This window comes from Phodopus roborovskii, unplaced genomic scaffold (assembly GCF_943737965.1).
Source record: "Phodopus roborovskii unplaced genomic scaffold, PHOROB, whole genome shotgun sequence".
NCBI classification, from domain to species: Eukaryota; Metazoa; Chordata; class Mammalia; order Rodentia; family Cricetidae; genus Phodopus; species Phodopus roborovskii.
In genome coordinates, this window is record NW_026126549.1 from 13,707,590 (window position 1) to 13,724,207 (window position 16,618).

The 16,618-nt window shown below is 45.5% G+C and overlaps 1 protein-coding gene across 1 annotated transcript in view; it reads left to right on the forward strand.

Moving 5' to 3' along the window:
• The first annotated feature begins 1,242 nt into the window (after positions 1–1,242).
• Positions 1,243–16,618, forward strand: part of Snx24 (sorting nexin 24) — a 131,943-nt gene continuing 116,567 nt past the window's right edge. Inside the window, exon 1 of the mRNA XM_051200743.1 lies at positions 1,243–1,660. Within this exon, the coding sequence (XP_051056700.1) occupies positions 1,601–1,660 (60 nt within the window). The 5' untranslated portion in view covers positions 1,243–1,600. The remainder of the gene's footprint in view (positions 1,661–16,618) is intronic.

Sequence of the window (16,618 nt, forward strand, 5' to 3'; positions counted from 1 at the left end):
TGTAGATTATATAGAATCTTCCAGAGAAATGCACCAGATATAGTGCCACAGAAAGGTGTCATGTTTTGGTTTCTAGTGCCATATTAAAACACTGTGATCAAAAGCAACTTGGAGAGGAAATGGTTAATTTCAGCTTATGGTTGTAATCAATCCATCCTGAAGGGAAGTCATGGCAGGAACTCAAGTGCAGGAACTGAAGCAGAGACCAGGGCTGTGAAAGATAGCTGCTTACTGGCTTGCTCTCCCGTGCCTTGCCAGTTTGCTTCCTTATACTACCCAGGACCTCCTGCCCAGGGCTGGCACTGCCCACAGTGCGACCAATTAGCAATCAAAGAAAATGCCCCACAGATTTCTCTACAGGCAACCTGATGGATTCCCCTTGGATTCTAGTGTATGTCAAGTCCACAAAAAGCTGACGAGGAAAGGGAGTAAAATGCATTTATTTATTTGCTGAGGTGGGGGAATGTTGGAGGTCAGAGAACAATCAATGGCAGGCAGGTCTCTCTTGCTACCATGTGGGTTCCAGGGATTGAATTTGGGAGGTCATCAGGCTTGGTAGCAAGCACCTTGGCCCACAGAGACACCTCACTAGCTCTAACACTTCTCCTCCTCCTCTTTTTTTTTTTTTCTCCCCCCTTTACAGGGTCTTACTGTGTAAGCCTGACTGTCCTAGACCTCAAACATGTCTGCTTGCCTTGGCCTCTCTAGTTCTGGAATTAAAGCCAGATCACTTTCTGTGTGATTTAGGCTTCATTTTCATCTGTAGAATTTAAGTTGAAATGCCCTCTGTCCTCAAGGGCACAATGAGTTGAGTGCAACTGTTTACTTACTGTAAACTCAGGAAGTCTCAAGCTGATAGGTGTTGCTTCTGACAACCCACCACCGGTGTGCCATCTGAGCGTCCCACAGTTTCTTCCAAATTCTATTCTGCGCTATCCTAAGGAAACTCGATTTCCTCGAGTAACTTAATAAACCAGTTTCCTGAACTATGAGGAAGGCACTGTCTGGACACCACGCTTGTATGCAATCACCTCTTCTATCTGGTTCACTTACTGCTCCTTAGAGGCAGTGAATGTCTTGGAACTAGAGCCAGCACTAGTCACTTTGAGGCTATGCGAGTCCCATCCCCAGGCTCGGGAGGCTTAGCTGAATGGGGTGCAGCAGCAGCCGAGTCCTGGTGAAAGTCCGCACGGTTTGCGTCGGTCAGCACGAAAGCCCAAGCTAGCCGCGCTGAATCTCGAAGCACCATCCTTTTCCGTCTTCCGCTGGCTCCCACTCTCGGGTGGCGCCCCGCAGACCCCGAGCCCGCCGGGCAAGAGAGACCCGGCTGGCGCCCCGCGTGGCCGCGCACACCCGCCGGTGCAGACTCCGGTCCTCAAGCCCCGCCTCCCGGGCCCAGCTGATCCGCGCCGCCCTGCAGGCCCCACGCCTCGGCCCCGCCGAGCCCCACGACGCCCGCGCCCGCCGCCCCCTGCGCCGCCAACCCCGGTCCCGGCCGTGCACCTCCGGCCGCGCGCGCGCGCGCGCTGGGAGGGCAGCGGGAGGCGGGGCGGCCTGCACGGTGCGGCAGAGCAGAGAGTGGCGCGGCCCCGCCGCAGCCATGGAGGTCTACATCCCGTCCTTTCGCCACGAGGACAGCGATCTGGAGCGCGGCTACACGGTAGGCCGTCCCCGTGGATCCCCCCTCCTCCCGCGGTACCCCCAACTCCGCCAGCGCGGTCGTCATGGAGACGGGTGTCCCTCCCCAGCCCCCCTCCTGCCTCCCGGGGCTCCATCCCTTCCCCCTCTGCGGCCCACGGCCCCGGGAGCTTCGGAGCGGCCCGGCTGTCCTCCGCTCTGCTTGCTGTGCTGCAGGTTCTTCATGATTTGCAAGTTCCCTAAGGTTCGTTCAGATGGAAAACGTGCTACCAAAGGGGAAAGGGGGGGGGGGCAAAGAAAAAAAACCCTTTTGGTTGTTCATTAGCCAGGGTAACACATAGATTAAATTTTAGATATTTTTTTAAAGATGGTTTTTAGACTGCTTCTTTTTAGTTCTGCACTGGCAAAGTCAGGTGCTTTACCTTAGTACGTGTCCTGTACTTAGTAGAGTTGCTTAGAAATTCGAGACAGGTGGCTTGCTCTGAGTAGAACTGCTGAGACCAGCCTGGGACCCTTATAGTAACAAGTTAAATGAGTTAAGTGTTGGTTGATTTCCTAGTAAATTTAAGCTCCTTCAGTTAGATAGCCATTGCAAGCGGGAGAATTGGTTAGAACTTTCAAGAGTTTTGTTTTGTTCTTTTGTTTGTTAGCTTTTTGCAGTTGTTGGAGAGCAGACTAGAGAGATCATTCCAGACTGACAAACGTAGTTTCTTCTTTGTTGACTAGCAGCTGTGTTTTCTGTCATTGGCCAGTTTCTTGTGAAATACCAAACAATAGTTGTGATGCACTCTGCTGCTTGTCCAGGTGAGATGCTGAGTCAGCTGTGGGTTAGCGTAGTCAGTCTTTAGCAGATGGAAGGTGTGTCCTGGTGTTTCTTGTATAAGTGTGCTATACAATGTTCTCTTCAGGATCTGTAGGGATGTTTAGGTTTGGAGGAAGACTGTAGAGGACAGCCTGGATGGATTACCGTCTTATTCACTTACTAAACATGTCATTCTGGCACAGCATTTTGTTTGTATTTCAAGACAGGGTTTCTCTGTGCAACAGCCCTGGCTGTCCTGAACTCACTCTGTAGACCAGGCTGGCCTCGAACTCACAGAGATCCACCTGCCTCTGCGTCCTGGCTGCTGGGGTTAAAGGGGTGCACCACCATTGTCCATCCTGACACAGCGTTTTAATCCTTCTTCCTTCCTCTAAATATTGCTGGTGTCTTGTGACAGCCCATCTAAACCCTGAGTTTTCAAAGTGAAAACTAAATCTCCGTCTGAAAAGATGCAGAAGTGTCCTCTGAAAGTGGCTAAAGTGCTAGCCATGGTCAGTAAATGGGGAGAGGGAGCTGTGCTGGCTCACAGTAACCTTCTCTTCTGCAAATCCTCCAGGCACATAACACATGATTAATTGTTCTGCATCTTCTTTTAAAGATTGTAGGTCAGTGGCAGAGAGCACTTGTGTAACATCCACAAGGCTTTTGGGTTCTGTCCCCAGCACTGCAAACACCAAATATCAGCTCCTTCCAAGGAGCAGAAACTTTGGCTGTATTTTATTTGAGAAACCCCGTCTCTTCTGTTGGCACCTTGCTTTCGGAGGCATTCTTTTGGGGTTTAAAGGTAAAATAACTTCTTTGTTAAGAGCTTTGGGCTTCAGGCAGCCCAAGCTAAAGCCTAATTACCAGCAGAAATAAGTATCTTCGAGTAGATGGCAATTTAGCTTCATTGCCCAATACTGAAATTGTTTGCCTTTGCATACTATTTGTTAAAGATTGCATTACATGTGTTTGTGTGTATGAGTGTGGTGTGTATGTGTGTGTACATGTGCTAACATGCAAACACACTCTTGCTTGAATGATTATGTGTATTGTATGTGCCACAGTTTATACATGTGGAAGTCTGAGGATAATTCTTGGAGTCAGTTCTCTCCTTCCAGCACGTGGGTTCCCAGAATTGAGCTCGTGTTTTGGGCTTAGCTAAAAATGCCTTCATCTTCTGTGCTATCCTGCTGGCCCTGTTTGTTTGAGATCATGTCTCCATGTGTGACCTAGGCTGGCCTCAAAGTCAAAGTAATCCTCCTATCTCAGCTTCTTTGATGCTGGGTTTACAGGTGTGTGCTACCATATCTGGCCAGATTCTCTTTCATTAGAGAACCTGATTTTCCTCCCTGCAGTATATTTACTTAGTGATTATGATTGTATTTTTATAGTAGGAGAACATGACATTCAATTCTAACTACTTCAGTGAGAGAGTTTAAGTAGAAAGGATGAATGCTCTGGGGATACAGATATGGCCAATCAAACTTCAGCTCTCATTCCAAAGGGAATAGTGTGTTCTGTGCTAAACATGAGTTACTATGCCCTGGGACACATGGATTCACATTGCCCCAAATGGCATGCTCCACCCTGGAAGTGATTATAGGAGCTTTGTAGTCATAGGACAAACCATAGTCATGAATGAAGGCATTTTCCAAATGCATTTGCTCGAGCATTTACAGCAGTGGGAGAAGCTGTGTTGTCGGTCTCCAATGCTATAGAATGGCATTCTTAGCTTTAGGGTTAGTGGAGGTAGTGATCTGTTGAGAATACATGACCAAGTTTTTTACCAACCTGTTAAAAGGATGCTTGGTCAATCATAAAGGTGTCGATAACAGGCTATTCAGGAAGCATGATAATTCAAGGTAATTTTAGCTCTGAATCAGCAACATTCCTACTCTCCACAGCCATGAAGTTCTAGACAATCCAAGAATCATTGTGTAGATGTGGCTTAGAGAACTTCGGTACCAGCTCACATGTAGAGAGCTTGCTGAGGATGCTGGAGATCCTGGCACCTCAAGAAAACAACAAAAACAAAAACCAAGTCAGACAAAACAGTTGTTGATAGCCCTGTGACTAGTGAGGGGTGTGTGTGTTCTTTAGCTATGTTGTAAACATGTGTGTGTTGCACATTTTGCCAGACCCCAGGATGCCAATTAAACTGACTTTGGGAGAGTCCTTTTGGGTTAAACTTAGCAGTTTGAAAATTTCACTTACAATGATAGTTTGTGCACTCTTTAAAAGTTTACTTTTGAAGCTTAGTTAGATTGCCAGACACATTATTGAGGTGCTTTTCTTTCTCTCTGCAAGCTCCTGACGCAGCTGATGTTTTGTTCTCTCTATTCTAGTTGCACAGCCATGAATCACCCAACAAACATTAACCAAGTGCCCTGTGTGCTCTATGTCTGTTCTGGGAGGAGAGCTGGGAGTGAGTGGTGTTTCAGCTGAAAGAAAGAACCGTTTATATGGAATGTACGAAATAATAAAACAGCTAAAAAAAAAAAAGCAAAAGAAAAGTTTTAAATCTGATATAGTTTCTAAGATAGGAACCGGGTAAAACCATGTACACTTGAGAGAGCAATGAATACTTTTAATCCATAGTGATTATGTTTTACAAATGCTAATAATCCTCCTGGTAAGGAGGTAAAAGCAGAGGCAGTTTCTCTTCCTCTTGGTTGAGAGTTCAGTGATCCCAGAGGTCAAGTGTGGGACTGGGTTCTTAGAAATCATGGCTTAGGGTGTACACTGGTAATCTCAGCACTTAGGGTCAGAGGCAGGAGAACCTGGAGTTCAAGGCCCACCTTAGCTACACAGTGAGTTGGAATGACTGGCTGGAAGGTGATGTTCCTGCCCTTGAGAGGGTGTCTCTGAGTCTAGAGTCATGCTTGGGGCTGCCAGGCTGTCTGGCAGAGCCCTGTGTGGGCCACTTCTGCTGTGCCCGTGGTGGGGGAGGGTGCATAGGAATGCTGACTTTGAAATCTGATTAGCAGGGTGGTTTTTTTTTTTTTTTTTTTTGCTAGCCTGTGAATTTTAAGAAGAGGAAATTCATGACAAAAATCTGAGAGAACTGGCATTTCAGACTCCAGATACACCAACTAAATAAAATGCGGGGGTGGAGGGGGTTGGGGGTGAAGGGGTGAAGGAGATGGGGGAGTGGGGGTGGGGACCTCCTGGTCAGTTTGGTCTCCAGAGAAGCAGACCAGGCTGTTGTAAGGAAACAGCAGATAAATGTTATTTCCCGGAGGCCTGGTTTCCTCCGATTCCCTTGTTTCTGAGCCTTCATGCCTGTGACTTTGTAGGCGATGAACTAGTCCTTGGGGCTTGAAACTGTCTGTGTCCAGGTACAGGTCTGTCATGTGGTCGGGACAACACTTGCTGGAAAGCCTGATGGGTTAGGAGCTCAGACCTGTGAAGAAAAACAGTGACCTGAGGCCTGAATGAACAGCCTGGAGGATTAGGTGGGGTCGGTGAGACTGGAATTTCCAGTCAGTGGCAGGGTTTGTGCAAAGAGGTTGCAGGGAGGCTCTACTGAGAGCTGTAAAGGGAAAAAAAAAAAAAAAAAAAGGGTGAACTTTGAGTTCCAGGGTGGGAGCTCTTTAGGGAAGGAAGTAACATGATTAGCTTTGGGTTTAGACATCCTCTATCAGTTCCTTTGGGCTGCTTTGACTAGAATTCCAGTAGACTAGCTACTTTATAAATAACAGAAACTCAAGTTCTATCGCTTTTGAAACTGAAAAGTCCAAGAAGATGATGCTGGCAGATTCATTGTCTGGTGATGGCCTTCCTGGCTGTTAGAGGGTGCCTGCCTGCTTTCTCATGTGGAAGGGACAGAGTGTGCCCTTCCCCCTAGGTTATATGTTACTAATTCCATTGTAAGGCCTCTCCTGAATGACCCAACTATCTCCCAAAGGCTCTGCCTCCTAATACTGTTCCGGTAAAATTAGGGTTATTTTTTAGTCTTTGAGACAGGGTCTTGTTCAGCCCAGGCTGGCTTTTAATTAGATTATATAGAGCTAAGGGTAATCTTGAATTCTGAGTCTTCTAAGCTCTGCTCTCTGCATGTTGGAGTTACAGGCTTGCACAAACAACCACAGCCACATTGGGGTTAGGCCTCAATGTATGGTTTTGGGGAATCATCAGAGAGACCTGTGACAGGATGGGGGTGTAGTTTAGGGACAGAACATTTGCTGGGTGTGCTTAAAGCTCTGTGTGTGACCCCAGCAACAAACGGATAAAGCCTGAACACAAATATCTATGTGTAATATATATATTACACGCACAGGCGCGTGCACGCAGGGTGGTGTGGAGGTTGGTTGATTTCCAGATAGCCAGGATGGGGAGGATGAGAACCTGAACTAAGGCTTGAACATGGAAAGGACGTGCTGAAGGCAGGGATTTCAGCTATCAGGCAGTAGAGTGAAGCCCACAGTGCTGTGACCATAGGAGGACAGAAATGGAGGCTGGAGGATTTCACTCGGAGGCCTTTTGGGGTTTGGTGCTAGGTGTCACTGTTTGATTTTGTGTTTAAAGCAGTCAGGGATCTGGGCTGGAAATGGCTGGTGGGGACCCTTCACCAAAGGCAGAGAAGCACTGAGCCAGGAAAGAGGGAGCCAAGCAGTCCTAGTACAGCATGCAGTGGGTCCAGGAGCCCCAGACTGGATGACAGAGGTTAGGGGCTTTATAAAGAGCAAAATGCCAGGTGCTACCAGGTACTCTTTCCAGGTAGCATGATCAATTGGAGGGACCCGAGGATTGACAGGTCGTAGATGCCATTGCAGGCGAGCATTTTCAGTTTTAAAATCTATGGTTGGTATGAAAGGCCAAACTAGCATCATCGGTTAGATAACTACATGAAATTTGGTGTCTTCCATTTCCATTTTCATAGATGTGAAAATAAAAAAAAAATTTATTTTTTGAAACAGGGTGTTCTCTGTGTAACTGCCCTGGCTGTCCTGCAGCTAGCTCTATAGACCAGGCTGGCCTCAAACTCACAGAGATCTGCCTGCCTCTGCCAAGTGCTGGAATTAAACACCTGTGCTACCACCACCTGGCAGCTTCGACCCTTTAGTACAGTTCTTCATGTTGTGGTGACTCCCTAACCATAAAAGTAGTTGCTACTTCATAATTGGAATTTTGCCGTTTTTATGAATTACAATGTAAACCTATGATATGCAGGGTGGTTTTAGGCGACCCCTGTGAAAGGGGCAAGTTGAGAACCACTGTTGTTGAAAGGGTCCACAACGTGTCAGTACTGATGATCCAAGCCTCAAATCTCGAAAGAGCAAAAACTGGAAAATACAGCTCTGGAAACAAAGTAATTTTAAAATCCTTTCAAGGATATTTATTTGTTGCCTTTAACTTTTTATTTTTGCCTTGGGCATGCAGGCAATCCATGTGTCTCCTGCCATATTCCCAGCCTTGTTTATGTTTTTAAAAGGGAATTCATTCGCGAAATAGGAAAGCGCTTCACCAGGCCACTTTACATAATAATATAGGTAGTCAAACACTCATGCTGCTGGGTACAGAGGCCAGCTCCTCAGGAGTCCAGGTGGGCAGCATAGTGAGACCTTGTCTAAAAACAAAAACAGGGCTATGTTGCCAGCAGAAGCGCTTAGGTATAGTAACCCTGTTTGCACATGTGTAGCAGTCATGAATAGATGAGTCATATTTGTAAATCGGGGCTCTAGGGAGAAATGCATAATTGTGCACTTGGTTCATTTTCATTTTTGTTTGTTGGTAGTGTTGCTGGGACATGATCCTGGGACCTCATGTATGCTAGGCAAGGGTAGGTAGATGTTCTACCACTAGACTATAGTCCCTATCCTATTTGCTTGTTTGTAATTACATTTTCACTTACGTGTGTGTGTGTGTGTGTGTGTGTGTGTGTGTGTGTTTATGTTTCCGGGCATGCGTGTAGAGGTCAGATTCTCACCACTGTATGCTTCCTGGAGATCCAAATCAGACTGTTAAGCTTAGCAGCAAGTTCTTGTCACTGCTGTTACCTTGCCAACTTTTCTTTTGAGACAGGGTTTCACAGCTGCAGCCTACCCAGTTTGTCTTGGAACTCACCATATAGACTGGACCTGGACCTCATGCTCTTCTTACTCGCTCAGCCTCCCATGTGCTGGGATCACAGGCATGAGCCAACTCCACCAGCAGCACCCATCTTTTTTAAACTGTGATTCTCTGAAATATCAGGACAGGCAATCTAAGTCTTTTGGCAGAGTTGATTGGTAACCAAGTTGGGTCTGGATGGTGGCATGGCATTTATAATCCCAGGATTCAGAAGGCACAAACAGATGTTGACTTTGAGTGCCAGATCAGCCTGGGCTACATAGCAAGACCCTGTCTGAGAAAATCAAAAGAAAACCAACAACAGAAGCCAGAGAGGGGTCACCACTGCAGAGTGTGTTGGTGAGAGTTCCTAATTCATAGATGCAATTCATTTTTGCTAGTAGCCTAGAAACCTCTAGGAGACGATATTCAGCATTTTCCTTCCAGGTATATTAAGTATTTCCTTCCTTGGATGTGGTAGAGTATGTCACACATGACTGAAACGATGCCAATACTTTCCCAGAATCTGACTTCCTATCTAGAGCAGTGGTTCTCGACCTGTGGGTCCCAAGCCTTTGAAGGGGTCAAAGGACCTTTTAACAGGGGTTGGTTAAGATCATCAGAAAACACACATATTTGCCTTATGATTCGGGACAGTAGAAAAATTACAGTTATGAAGTAGCAATGAAAATGGTTTTATGATTTGGGAGTCCCAGCAACATGAGGAACTGAACTGTATTAAGGGGTTGCAGCATTAGGAAGGCTGAGAACCACTGGTCTAGAACTTCTAGAACATTTGCTCTAGTAGGAACTGTAGTTTGGGATTTTCTGCCTTCAGAATTTTAATGGTGATGAAATCTTTTGGGGTTGTGGTCTTCAGGATTTTCTCTTCTTCATTTGTTTTGAGATAAAATTTCTTTGTGTAGCTCTTGCTGTCCTGGAACTTGCTCTGTAGTCCAGGCTGGCCTCGAACTCAAAGAACCATTTGCCAGTGCTGGGTTCAAAGGCGTGGGCCACCTCCACTCTGCCACCCAACGGTCTTCAGGACTTTCTGGCTATTTAAGGCCATGACGTAAAGGCTTGTCTTGGGTTACTGACTAGTGCTGACTGGTGGTGTACATACAGCATTTTCTTCATGTCAGGAATTAATGTACATACTGAGCAGCACTGGAGGAGCTGAGGTAGGTTCCTGAAATGGTGAAGGGAAATGATCTCAAAATAAAGGGGGGGGGGCGGCAAAGAGAAAGGTACTTGAGTTCACCCAGAGTGCTGGGTCTTTTTTCTATGAGTCTGTGTCTTAGTGAAAGAGAGCAAGATCTAGATGTAGAAAGGAAAAGACTGAGGTAGAGATGTAACTTGCACAGTGCTTGTCTACTGTGCGCAAGCGCTGAGTTCAGTCTCCAGCTCCTTTTGCCCAGGACTCAGGAGTTCCAGGTTACACACAGCTACACAGTTTGAGTCCCTCCTGGGCTACATGACTTATAGCGTGTCTCCAGAGATTTTACCTTTCAATTAACTGTGACTTCTACCTATTGTTACCTCCATTTGAAACACAATTCAAGAGTGAGACAGAAGTTGAGTGAGGGAGCCTGGCCTTGCCATCTCAACTTTTTCCTGATTGGTTTCCTCTTGTGGCAAAAAATTGTGGGCTTTCTATACAACACTGAGACACAGAGCATACTTCCTTATTATAATAAAAGGACGTTTGCCTCAGAAGCCCTAAGCAAATAAATGGCCTTTCAGATGTCGTTATTAGTCCCCAGTTGGCCTGCTGATAAGGGACTCCTGTGTCGGTCAGGGTTCCCTGACGCTTTAGGAAACAAGGATATGTTAGCTAGTTAGAGTGAAAAGTTGGGAGTCCCTGTGGCTGGGAGAAGAGCCAGCCTGTGCCTGTCACCCCACTCTTAGGCATGCTGTGGGACCACACTGTCCTCAGAAGTCTCAATCATCCATCCTATGCCCGTAGATGAACGAAGCCTTTGTAAACAGTGCATCTCTGGCCCAGTGCCTCCCTCATTCACAGCGGGCGTAGCAGAAGCACATGTTAAATATTTATTGAATGGTGAACTCTGGCGTGTGTGAAATGGGATCCCTACCCTTGAAGACAAAAACACAGTTAAAAGTTCTTCTCGAACATCAGCAAACTTAGAATGATTGTTACATTGTCAAAATAAGGCCCTTGGAGTAGCTCAGTGGTAAAATGCCAACCTTGGGTCTAATCCCTGGCATAGTGAAACAAACAAACAAACAAACAAACAAATAATCAAAATTTTAGTATGCACGAAGCCCTTTCACACAAATAACAACAAAAACAATTCTCAAAATTAGTATAAGAGGATTGAGTTCTGTAAATACATTATTTAGAAATTTGGGGATACAAGCTCATTTTCACGGTGCTAGAAGTAATCTTGCAAGTGCTTAGCAAGTACTTCTAAGGTGTGGCAGCTTGAATAGCTGAGTTTTCTATTACTGATGAAGACAAACACTAAGTTCTTCAAGGCTGAGTTCTGGAAACCAGCCCCACCCCAGATTCAGTCTGCCTAGGCAAGTGCTCAGGAACTCCATGGAATTAGAAATAGGAACCACAACGATATACTCTTAATTTTCTATAGTATCTGACCTGGTTATCATTGACTACAGATTTCACACAGCCCAGAGTCTCCTTTAAAGAGTCTCATTTGAGCAGTTGTCCTTATCAGGTTGGTGGGCAGATGTGTCTCTAAGGGATTGTCTTGATACAGGAGTGCTCACACTGGGCTGTGTGAGAAAGTTATTTGGGCTGGAGAGATGGCTCAGTAATTAGAGTATGCATCACTCCCACAGAGGACTGGAGTCCAGTTGCCAGCACCACGTTAGGTGGCACACAACTGCCTGTAAACACACACACACACACACACACACACACACACACACACGAGAGAGAGAGAGAGAGAGAGAGAGAGAGAGAGGGAGGGAGGGAGGGAGGGAGGGAGAGGGGCAGGCAGAAAATACACTTATTTTTAGGTTTATTTTGTAGTGTGTGTGTGTGTGTGTGTGTGTGTGTGTGTGTGTGTGTGTGTGTGTGTATGCGTGCATGTGTGCACACGTAGGTGTCTATGAAGGCTAGAATAACATGTTGAATCTCTTGGTGCTGGAGTTACAGGCTATTATAAGCTGTCTAGCATGGGTACTGGAAAGCAAACTCTATAGTCCTTTGGAGTTGCAAAAAACACTCAGCCACTGTTGAGTGTTTAAGCTATCTGTCCAGTCTCCTAAAAAATAAAGTAAATCTTAAAAGTAAAAAGAAAACTAGGTCTGAATGAGACTGTGCAAGCCGGCCAGCAGTGTCCCTCCCATGGCTTCTGCTACTACATCCTCAGCACCAAATAACACATCTTAAATAATTCCTTCTTTGCTCATACAAGCTAAACACGCTGTCTCATTGTATGTTGTTGATGTAGAGATCACTTATGAATCTAAACATTCATTTATTTACACACAGTAATGGGAATTGAATCTAGGGCCTCACACAAGCTAGACAAGAACTCTTATCTTGAGGTGTAGCCCAAGTTCACTTTTTACTGTTTTTTTTTTTCACTGTATGTATTTGTGTATGCATGTATATCATATGTAGAAAAGTGTCAGCAGAGACCAGAAGAGAGTAAGCATATCTGGAATCAGATGCCTGGAGCTGGAGTTATAGACGGTTGGATGCTGGGAACCAAACTTGGGTCCTCTCCAAGAGCAGCACACACTCTCAAACACTGAGCCATCTCCCCAGCCCCAACTTCCTTACCTATTGAGCTGAGTTTCATTAAGTTACCAAAGCAGTATCTTATCTTTTGGTTCTTTAGCCAGCTGGGACGATAGGCCCACCTACCAGGCCTGACTCAGCATTTAAAACAACAAACTTCAAATAGCATGGCCACCCTCACGTCACCCCCCCCTCCTCATGTCCTCATTGGGTATGGTGGTGGTGATGAATGCTTATAATCTTAGTCCTTGAGGGGACTAGAACCAGGAATACCAGGTTGAAGGCCATCCCGGCACCCAAGTTCTAGGTCAGCCTGAACTATACAAGGAGACTGTCTCAAAAAATCAAAACCCAAAGCCAAGCAAACAAAAAGTGCGTTAATTTTGTCTTATCCTTGTATGACAGGCAACACGGTGCTGTCCGTCACCGGGCACCTGGCTTCTGCTTCTGCCCTCCTACTCCTCCCTTCCTCTCCCGTTGAGTCCCACTTAAAAATAAAGAGATACACATAAAGGCCGTCACCAGCATTCACTGACAGTAGGAAATTCCGTTTTCTTGGAGAATAGAAGGATTTGACTGCAAACATACGGACTCTTAAAAGCAGACTGGAAAAGGAATTGCGCTTGTTTTATGATGAAGTTATGCTTTATCCTTCTATTTAGGAAATATACCAACAAATAGCAATATGGTGTATATCCACTCCTTTTCCTTGGTAAACAGTGCAACTCGATAAGGAAATCTTTCTTCCTTGCCTTTAAAAATTATTGTGTGGCTGGGCGTTGGTAGCAAATGCCTTTAATCCCAGCACTCGGGAGGCAGAGGCATGCGGATCTCTGTGAGTTCAAGTCCAGCCTGGTCTACAGAGTGAGTTCCAGGACAGGCTCCAAAGCCACAGAGAAACCCTGTCTCAAAATAACAAAAAACAAACAAAAAGACAAAAAAAAAAAAAAAAATATGTATGTGCCTGATAGATGTGGGGATAGCATGCTTGTCAGCTCTCTCCCTCCTCCAGGGATGGAACTCAGGTCACCAGGCTTACAAGGCAAGCACCTTTACCTAATGAGTCATTTTGTTGCCCCCAGTCTTGCCTTTTTTGCCAGTTAACCGTAACTCCTTAAGATACTTAGAAGGTGGTGTATATAAGAATTCCCTGGTCTTTGCTTTTTTTTTTTTTTTTTTTTTTTTTTTTTTTTTTTGGCAGACTGTCATCAGCAAACTTGTGAAAGGCATCCTATTCCATCCTATTGTATTCTGTTTTGAAATAGGTTTTCACATAGCCCAGGCTGGCCTTAACTGCCTGATCCTGTGCCTGGGAAGTTCAGGGCTTACAGGTGTGTGCTACTCGCAAGCCTTTTGAAATTCTTGTATGTCTGTAGATTCCAAATAGTAGGTTACTGGGTCTAAGGTAAATGTGTGTGTCATTTTGGTGGCCACTGGAGTTCCAGCAATGCTTGTGCTGACGTTGCAGTCCTGTAGCATCGTATGAGTGCTGTGTCACCGCCTGGTTGCCAGATATTGTGTTGCTACTGTTGCCCTTTGGATTGTACCAATCTGATGGGTGAAGCCGGACATGGCGACATACCTGTAGTCCCAGCACCTGGGAAGGGGGTGTTAGCAGGATCAGAAAGCTAAGGTGATCCTAGGCGGATAGTAAGCTTGATGCCTGCCTGGGCTGCAAGAGATCCCCACCTCCCACTTTTTGTAAGCCAATCTAGCAACACTTGCCGGCCTGTCTTAATGTTCATAATTTCTTTGTTTGTGTTTCCAAGACAGAGTTTCTCTGTGTAATAGCCCTGGCTGGCCTGGAACTCTACTTGTAGACCAGGCTAGCCTCAAACTCACAGAGATCCACCTGTCTCTGCCTCATACGTGCTGGGTTTAAAGGCGTGTGCCACCACTGCCCAGTGCTGGTTTGAGTTTTGAGACAAACTCGTGCAGTGTAGCCCAGGCAGGCCTTGACTCACTGTATAGACCAGGCTGGTTTGCCCTCCTGCCTCAGCTGCCTGAGTGCTGGTGTTACAGGAATAAGATACCATACCTGGCTTCAAAAACAAAACAAAAAGATTGTTTAAATGTTAGATTGAGCAGAGGGCCTCAAGCTTGCCACACAAGTGCTCTGCCACTGAGCTGTTCACACAGCCATTCCCCGGGGCTTTGTTATACTCATGTTTAATGAGTCACAGGGAATCAAAACATCCCATTGCAAGAGAAGCAGTTATTTCCTCACTAGCCTCTCAAACTGAAATAATGTCAGCCTCACACATTTATTTGCGGGCTGTAGATCCATAAACAAGGCAAATGGAAATAAAATGCCCTCATGAAAAATGCCTCCTTAGAGTTTGGGCTAGCAGCAAAGGTGGGTATTTTATCTTGCACCTAGAAGATTTATCGACAGATTGGACTAGTGGGAAGAATGTGTTTCAAAAAGCAAGATTCCCACCAGGAAGAGCTCTATATCTGAATGTTGCTTTCATGGAGCTTCCCCAAAGAAAAGAGAAAAAATAAGTCAGACCGTGCATGCTCCAGGGAATCCAAAGGCTTACTATTGAAGCGCCACACCAAAATCCTGTTGAGTGCCCAAGAATCCCAGGCATCCAGGCCCTGAAGGATTGCTGGGGGTGGGGGTGGGGTGTTTCTTGTGTCTACAGGCATGGCTGGCATGCCCACACACTTCAGCTTTTTGAGGTAACTGTACAGAGACTTCAGAGCTGAGAGGGTCTCATTAAAGTCCTGAGCAAGTAATGGATTCTTCTAGGCCTAAGGGCCACCTGGAGTGGTGGTTATTTTGTTTGTTTGTTTTTTAGGGGTGTTGTTTTAGATAAGTTATGAATATCAGTCACCTGTGAGCTGTGAGCTCATAAAACCTCTAAGATGGAAGACTTTGAGAAAGTCACTACATTTTCCAAACATTTCTTGACTGACTGCTTTATACTCTAGGGAAACATGAGGGAAATAAAGTATAGATCATCTGGCACCCTGCTTGGTTCACAAAAACAAGAAGTCATAGACAAAGAAATGTGTAACTTGTATATATTTGCAAATTATGTCTGTCTCTTTCCATCTGCCCTTCTACTCACCCACCTATACATCTGTCCATCCATCCATCCATCCATCCCTCCATTCACAGGCTCTTACTATGTAATGCAGGCTACGTCTTAACTTGGGATCCTTTGCCTGAGCCTCTTGAATGCTACGATTACAGGTGGATACCACCACATCCCATTTTGGGAAACAAATTTAGAAGCTGATTTTCTGTCACATAGGAGAAAGCTGAAAGGCTCTCTTAGACCCCACATCATTTCCTGTGAAGACTGGTTGGGTGTGTTTAAAATATTCCAATGTCCTCTCTAATTACCAATTTTTTTTTACTGCCTCCCCCTAGTTCTTACAGAACCCAGGGATGTAGAGATTGTTCTAGAGACTATAAGCCTCATTTCTGCTCTCTCCTCTTACTTTCCCTTACTAAGAGGGATTCCTGTTATTGTCAAGATGACATAATTAGGCAGACTGAGTCTGTGAGATGGCTACATGAGCTATTTGCTTATTGTAACAAGGTCTAGTTATGTAACCCAGGCTGACCTCAAACTCATGGTGATCCTCCTGCCTCAGCCCTCTGAGAGCTGGGATGACAGGCATGTCACCTACATACCTGATTTGTGAGTTATGTTTCACAGGATCGTTTTCATTTTACTGTGGCTAGGGAGGGGCTTTAAGAAGGATGCTGTAGGCAGCATGCTCACTCAGTTAAGGAGCAATGTTATTGGTTCACTGGAGAGCTGACGCCGACCTAGCCTTGAGGTGAAATGGTAGCAGGTGAAGGGATTCTAGATCAAATTTTATGTTGAAACCAAAGACCTGCTGGCAGATTGGAGAGAGGTGAGAGAAGTGAGCAGCCAAGTTTTTTTGTTTTTGTGTTTGTTTTGTTTTTATGTCAAACAAATGGATGATGGCGGTGATTCTGCAAACATTGGAAGCCTAACAATGGCTTGCACTCACCTCCTTCCACGATCACCTTGGGACATGCTTGTCTTGAAATGTTTGACTAAATGCACAGGCACTCTACTCTGTTGGCTCCTTGGTGCTGATTCATACTTGTTTTTAAGTCCACCTTTTGCTGACAAAAATGGTAGGAGATGATGTCTTGACAGTTACCATGTCTATAGCTGGTCGTGTGGGTTTCATCGCTGTTCCCTGTGCAAGCATCTCAGCGTCCATACTTCACCTAGTATGGTGAGCCAGACCGTCATTTATGAGGAGTGTGGGCGGTTAATAATCCTGCCCAAATTGGAGTTCAGTTGCCTTTTTTTTTTTTAATATAAATGTATATTTTTGTTTTCTTAACTATACTTATTTATTGGGAGATAGCGGAGTGCATATGCCACAAGTTGTGT